We start from the raw sequence: 7,781 nt of genomic DNA, 5'->3' as shown, positions 1-7,781 counted from the left end.
TCAGCCAAAGGCTGGGTAAAGCATAGTCTGACAGCACTCGCCCTTCTTGGCCAAATCCTGTGCAGCACCAGGGACAGGGAGCACAACTCCACACACAGGTCCTTTAAAAAATGTTTTATTTTATATACTTAGTCTGTTGTGGCTAAACAATGCTGTATTCAAACAATATATGAAAGTTGAACCCTTTCTTAACAGTGAAAGGAAGATCCAGTCACTGTTTTTCTCAATTTTACATTGTAGGTTTTCTGAGTCTAACGCCCTACCCTCTCTAGTCTGCCTGCAAACATTGCTTTACCACTGCCATTACAGCAGAAACAGCTACACCTTGACCAGTCAATAAAGAAAAACTGGGCTTTTAAAATTAAACTCCTGTTTATAATCCAGAAGGCTTCCTTGAGTGCAAGTTCTGCTCATTTATATCTTTTGGGAAAGCCAAAGCAGCATTATGGTCCTTCAAACATCATGGGCTAGAGCCCAGCCAAGAAACGGCTCCCACAGTTAAAGTGACTTTAGAAAGTGTTCTGTGGCAGCTGAACACTGCCTTGGCTTTGAGAAAAAGGTCTTTACTGGAGGGTTCTCTTGAGTTTTTGTAAAAGCTAAATTTACTTTAAAACATTCATTTATATTCCATTGTGGAATACAAATGAAAATTTATAGTGAAATCAGGGAAAAATTTGAAGATGAAGATTTGAACACTTGAAGAACTTGAAATTATTGCAACAGTGAGGTATAAAAATAACACTTCATTCTTGCACCCATTCAGCCCCTGCTTGCAGCTGGGGAATTGGGCACTGACCTGACTGCTCTATGGTTTTTATCATTAGAAAATCTTAACTCTTGCACCATCACAGACAGGGGTTATTCAGACATCGTACTTGATGTACTGGCCGTGTTCTCTGGAGTAGGAAGGATGACTTCTTTTACATCCTGCAGTAGCTCAATCTTGTGATCCAGTCTTTTTCTGTTTTCCAGAAGTTTCTGGATTTTTTCTTCTGTTCCTATTATAAAAAAGGGGTAAAAGCTTTTCTTATTAAGGGATAAGATTTTATTATTATACATAAGTATTACTAATATAAAACATGTTATGTATTAATTAACTCTGCAGAGCTCCTGATGCTTGGTTTAACCTACACTAAAAGCTTTTCCTTTCTACAGCAATGTCTGTGACCTTGCACACCTGGTCTCTTCACAAAGAATTGAAACCTGTCTGCTGAGAGCCTGGCTGGTTTGTCAGAGAAAGCACAGAGCAGGAGTCACATACTCTGCTATCCATATGCTGAAATCTATAACAGCTACTTTTGAGATGAAATTTAAAACATCTCAGCATATAGAAAAATTACTAGTTTAGCTACTAACCCCCCCTGTGTGTTAACTAGCATATGAGCTTTTAACAGTTCTGTTTTCAGAGCCCATTTGTGTGAGACCTCCTCCAGCAATGATGTCTTTTAAATCTTTAAAACTAACATCTCTAAGTGACACTCTAAAGCAAATTTACAAGACTAATGGATTTTAGCTAACAATAAAATTAAACCTAAAAACAGATGGTTTAGACAACTCCATTCAACAACTCGATTCTCAAAAACACAATTCAACAGCACCTCTTCTCCTTCTTCTGGCAAAATCATTATTGACAGTATCCTGATGGGATTAACCAAGTTGTTTACCTTATTTGCAAAGCCCTGCTTGACTGCATTTCTGCTTTCCTCTGCTGCTTCCATTTCCCTAATGTTAAAGATTATTAAGTCAGTGAGAGCTCAGAAAGGAACCATGCCAGTATTCAGAAGCATTACCACAACCTTACAGTTATTTAATTGCAAGTTTTAAATGAAGCACCTGCTTTATTCAGTTAACAGGACACACAGATGTGCTGGTGACCTCTGTGCAGCCAGGTTGGTCTGTGAACAACAAATGACTTTCTCAGTGTTTGAGAATGTTGAGAGTTCAGATTCTAGTAAGAAGGTGGCATTTTGTACAAACTGAATATATTTTTCCTGTTCTAGGGGAGCAGATGTTGAAGGATGTCTCTAAAGTTTCAGTGAGTGGAGAAATTCTCTCCAGATGTTTACCCTATGCCATTCAGAATAAGAGAGCTTTGTAAAAAAAACAAACAACAACCACAAAACAAACAAACAAAAAAAGCAAAGTACTTTGGCCTTTTGCTTCCCTGCTGGTTGCTTCTTCCTCTGTAGTCAGAAAGCACAGACAGCACAGCACCTGCTGTCTGTGGGTGGATGTGGAAGGTGATGGACATGGACACGTTTTTAAATACATTACCCAAAGCTGGGTGTAGGTGTTGAAAACAGGCAGCCAGAGCAATGTTGGTGCCTGCTGCCCATGGGAAATTCTGGTAGCATTCACTGAAGAGGGAGCTGGTGCCCCAGCCTAGCTCTGACTGAAAATGAGATGTCCTGTCCCTCTGCACTCAGATAACACTTACTCAAAGAAGTTGGACATGTACAAGTGGAACCAGGGAAAAAAAAAACAAACTCTTAGAGAGAATCTGGATATGAATTAGTCATCAGAAATAAAGAAAGCAGCTCAGTTGGTTAGAGCATAGTGCTAAATAATGCCATGATTATGGGGTCAATCCATAAGAGCTGGACTCGGTGATCCTTGCAGGTCCCTTCCAACTTGAACACTGTGAGCCTGTTGATTCAGCATTTGGGAGAGCTACAGATGGAACAAACACAGCTTGAACACACAGCTCAGTTTGCTGCCAAAAGGATGTGGCAAAAATAGAACTAGCCCAAAGGTGCCAGTGATGGGAATGGCTGGCCTACAGAAGTGCTTCCACAGGAAGGCAGGTAACTGATTGGAAGCCTTCCACCTCATAGAGGAAGTGGCCTGAAGGGAAAGAAAATGTATTTCTGTAAAATCAGGAATGGCCTGAGGGACATGGACCTGGAATGACTGCTCCAAAGTGCTAACGGATTCTCAGTGAAGGAACTGCACCACAGTTTTAAAATTAATTATCATGGCCTTTGTCTCCAACACCTTTATCTGAATTGCAGAATTTGCTGCTACAAACCCCCTGAAAACAAATGCTGTCAAGGAGCTCAAAAGCTCCTGGCCAGACTGCTGACCAGCACACAGGAGAGGGAAGCTGATGGAGGCATCCTGCCCAAGCAGGACACACAACAGAATTTGAAAGCAAAACTAAAAGTTGGTTCTCCTTGGAGGAGAGGAAAAGAAACCTCCAGCCTAGAAATCTGAAACTGCTGCTGAGGCAACAGCATATCCTGTGTGGAATGTTTTACATGCAGTCAAGTTTGCAGTAAAAGCTGCACACTGCAAAAGGAGTGTGGATCCCTGTATATAAAATTTTAAAAAGCCCTTTCAACAGTTCCAGTTTGGAATGTTGTGCTGGCATGTAAGGCTTTAGAACAGGTTTTATATCATGATTTAAAAGGACTGAAGTTAAAGCATGGCAACTGACCCAAAACCATCAGCTTGAGACATAGTATTTATACCAGTCCTACTTTATTTAGTCCCTTGACATAGTATGTCACCACAGAGATGTGCTAGCTAGAGCTTGTAAGGGATTATGACAACAGTAACAATAATGAAAAAAGAAGAGGGGGAAAAAAAAAAAAAGCAGCTGGAGATTTTCTTCCTTCTCTACTGTTTAACCTGTAATTAACAGGGTTTTCATTCCTTTCTCACTGCTTCATTTTAAGAGCTCCTCTTGGCTCAGTTTTGGAACCAATCTCATTATTGATGTTGAAATTAAAAAGGTCTCAGAAAAGGAGATTGTGTGGTACAGGAAGAATTGAGCTACTAGAGTTGTGGGGATTTGGAGAGGGGACAACTAGTACCCATGAGAATCACATGGTGTGTTCAGAGAGGTGCCAGTATCAAGAGATTTTCCTGTAAGCTGAGAAGAGGATGAAATAATTGATGCAGCAGTGAAAGAAACAAGTGTGATCCAAGGTTGTGTCACATGAGGAATTCTGAGCAGAGATGTTTTAATGTCCTCAGCTCAGACACTGGTGGAACCTTGTGTCAGATAACTGCAACACTGGACACTCCAACTGCTGAAAAAGAAATTTAAATGCAAGAACAGGAGACTGAAGGGAGGAGCCTGGCTCTTGCAGTCAAGTGAAGGGGAAACAGCAAATATCATCTTCACATACCAAACCTCAACATTAGCTAATTAAAACCCTTTTCACCAGACTAAATTAAAGCAAAAGTAAGAACAACTGTTGGAGAGGGAAATGGGAAGCATGAGACTTGCCTGTCTGAAAATAGCTTCAGCCTTGTTGCTTCAAACAGTTTCCTTCCACACCGGTGCTCCCAAGCAGCTGTTCCTGCCTTTGTTTTCATATCACTCTGAGAATCCTTGTCTGGTTTTTCATGGCACAATTGCCCCCCCTGCCCCCAGTCCAGGTGAGTTCTACTGGCCTTTAGTTGCTGTGTTTCAGCAGAAAGCATTACTCTGACCAGCACTTATCAGCCAGCAGCAAAGCTGCAACACTGGTAAGCTGCTGAAGGGAGGTGGTGGACAAGGAACCCAAAGAAGCTGCAGGAGAAGGGAGTTCCCCTGGGATGGAGACCCTTTGGCCGTTTAAAGCTGTGGAACTGTGAGTCGCTCCCTCTTTCAGGTCAGCCAGCCAAATCTGATATACTTTATTTCTAAAGATTCAGCTAGCCATGGCTTTTATTTGACTGTTTATATAGCACTGAGAAAAAAAAGTTCCTCGGAATTTTCATTTAAAATGACTCTTCTATCAAAATTCTCATTAGAATAACTTCAATGCCAAACCCCAGACCAATTGCTGCTCTGACAGCTCTTCTGCACATACCTGAATGAATATTTGTCAGTATATTTTCAAACAGTCCACAGTCAAACAGTGCCATCACTGTCTCTTCATACTCTGGGGAAAGAGATAACTTGCTGTAATACTACTGAGTAAAGGTTTACAGACCCCTACATTAGAAGTACCACAAAACAGTAATTACTTCTTTTCCATCATACTGACTACTTGAGGTTGTAAGATGTCTTCCTTCTCATATAATCTATATTGAGAAAGAAGGATCAAGTTGTCAATTCTTTTTAGTTTCATATAGAAAATTACTCCCTTTTTGGATCTACACCACATGAACAGTGCATTTGAAGAGAAATGTACTTAAGTCATATTTCACTTCAGTGTGCCAGGACTGTGTGATGGCAGAGCTGACTGCACCAACTCCTCCTGACAGATCATGTGTGGCACTGAGATATCCCTGTTTGCTGTTAAGAAACATCCAAGAATTACACCTCAGTTTCATACCTGAGGCTTCTGCTGAAGTAAAATACAAAACACTCAGTTCAATGGACCATTGACACACAAGCTGATCGTGAAGCAAGACTTACCAGGTGGGACATTTCACTTTCCACACGTGTGCTACTTTACATAAAATAGCATTCTTTATGCAAAGGTATTACTCCTAACTTTGAAAAACTGGAGGACAATAGGAAAGGAAGGCTTGAAATTTTCTTTAATTATGTTGTGGACAAAGCAACATTAGACTGGAATTCCTTAAAAACACAGTACTTCATAAAAGGTGATAAACCCATAAAAACCCCAAAGAGACACTAACAGCTGACAGTACAGTAGTAACAAATCATCCAAAGCTTCAAAATGTACATACTTGGGGATTTTTAGAAGAGAGTGCTGATATTAACAGACAGCTGGTCCCCTCTGTGAAGCTGCATGAGCAACACAGACTTATGACTTAAATAAAACCTAGTTCTCTTCAGGATCTCTCTGTTCCTGGGAGAAGAGGCTGGATTAAACCTTTCTATGCTTATTCCAACTTGTAAAAGCTGGCTTCAAAAATTCAAGTCAGAAGGTCTCACTAGAGATACTGAGTTGGCAGCTCTTACACAATTTTGAGAAAGAAGTTCCTCGGAACTTTCATCGTAAGTGGTCACTCAAAAGGGAAGGTCATTCTCAACCTCCTGCACAGCTGCAAAAATAACTGAGTTATTTAGCACCATGGTATCCTCAGGAAGGTGACCCAGAGCCAAGTGCCTGGGATTCAGATCTGCACCTCTGCTCTGAGAGCTGAGTCCCTGCCATGGGTCCCCCTGAAACATACCTGTTTCTGAAGTGTTGTCATCCATCAGTTTTTCCTGAGCCAGGTGAAGTGTGTCCAGCATTTCTTCAAATATGTCATCCAGAAGCCCAGCTTGTTTGCATTTCCTAACAAAGTCTATTCGAACTGTTAAAACACAAAAGCATTCTCATACAGAAGTGATCTGTAAAGTGGGCTTTGCTCCCTCTCTTCAGAAGCTGAAACTTTGGCCAAAGCCCCTCCACCAGTAACAAATACTTTTGCAGATCTCTGGCTCCTCCAGCCACCCACACAGCCCTTTTCAGTGGGAACAAAAACGCAGCCAGGCAAACATAAGTACTGTGCTGGGTGTGAAATTCCCTAAGCTGTAGATCTGGCTTCATTCATCACAAGCAAACAGCTCCACGACTCTAAATGTGCCATTCCTAAAGCTCATGATACCCCCTAGCGATTTGTCTTGCTTGCGTTTCCACCAATCCTGAGGACCACACCATGGACTGAGCAGGCTAAAGCACAGAAAACAGTGCAAGAAATGAATCAGTATTAGATTTGGTAAAAAATGAGGCTACTTTTACTCCAAGTGATCCAGACAACTAAACTTTTTTTTTACAGCCCATTTTACATACCTACTTTGTCAGATTTGGATTGATGGATAAATAACCATTTTTTACTTATCTCAGAGCAACAGGTCAGTGACATGTTTTAGTAAGATCAGTGCAATGGGCTGTTCAAAAGCAAAGAGCTATTGGAGGGCTCACAAAAGTCTGCCCTTAAAAACATTAAGTCAATTACAAAAAACTAAAGTCCATTAAAAATAAGGTTACATTTTACTGGAGACATTTGTGAGGAAAGAAATGCCGTCTCATTTACATGAGATGCTCTATGAGTATTTCAGGATTCTTCATACGTCTCCTGTTCTTTACAGTGGTAGTGAAATTCAGAAAAAACACTAGGCAGCCACTTGCAATACCATGCCCATACATTAAACATATCCATAGTGAGGTGAATAATCACCACTAGCACATTCCAGACTTCCAAGTGCCAGCAGAATCCCATCAAGCAACTGCAGCTGGAGTAACATGAAAACTGCAGCACTGAATCCTGTGGTTCATCTCGCTGTTGTAACACCATATGTATGCAATAAAACACTTCATTGTGCTAAGCACCCTGTGTACACACAGGCTTCCAAAGGTAAGATGTGCTGCCCCCTCCTCAGAGCACCTCCTCTGTTAACACCTTCCAGGGCTCCCATTTAACTGTACTGATACAGAGGAGGGGCATCAGACAGAGGCACCCCTGTCTGCAGGAGACGGAGCTGAATGCAGCAGCCAGCTGAAGTGGGGTCATTCCCATCTGAATCACCAGCTCACATCACAAAGCAAGTCTCACTCAGCAAAACCACAGGTATTTGTTTGTTGCAGTTATTAAAACATATCAGACTTCTGCTGCCATGCCAGAGCACAGAGAGCCACTCATCTCAGGAGAATCATAAAGATACATTTGCTACCAGCCATCTCCAAGCTCTGCACTTCAACGTAACAGATCACAGTACTTCCTAGTTGCTCCATAAAGTTGTTACCAAATGTCTATAAATCAGAAAAAGGCTCCTCAACACTGAAGTTGTGTTAAAGTGGGAATCCTTTCTTCAGGCCCAAGGTCCTGCAGGGGTACTCCTAACCTTACAATGACACCTTGATTCTTCGTTAAGTGTGTTGCTTATATAC

General features: G+C 41.4%; 1 protein-coding gene across 1 annotated transcript in view; it reads right to left on the bottom strand.

The window, feature by feature from the left end:
* Positions 1-99: 99 nt before the first annotated feature.
* The window catches only part of LOC107211503 (histone-lysine N-methyltransferase SETDB2), a 48,667-nt gene continuing 40,985 nt past the window's right edge, over positions 100-7,781 (bottom strand). The window contains exons 22-24 of the mRNA XM_033513905.1: positions 6,082-6,204; positions 4,803-4,874; positions 100-998 (exon numbers count right to left, since the gene is read on the bottom strand). Of these exons, the coding sequence (XP_033369796.1) occupies positions 859-998; positions 4,803-4,874; positions 6,082-6,204 (335 nt within the window). The 3' untranslated portion in view covers positions 100-858. The remainder of the gene's footprint in view (positions 999-4,802; positions 4,875-6,081; positions 6,205-7,781) is intronic.

This window comes from Parus major, chromosome 1, assembly GCF_001522545.3.
Source record: "Parus major isolate Abel chromosome 1, Parus_major1.1, whole genome shotgun sequence".
NCBI classification, from domain to species: Eukaryota; Metazoa; Chordata; class Aves; order Passeriformes; family Paridae; genus Parus; species Parus major.
This window is presented reverse-complemented; position numbering and strand designations above follow the sequence as displayed.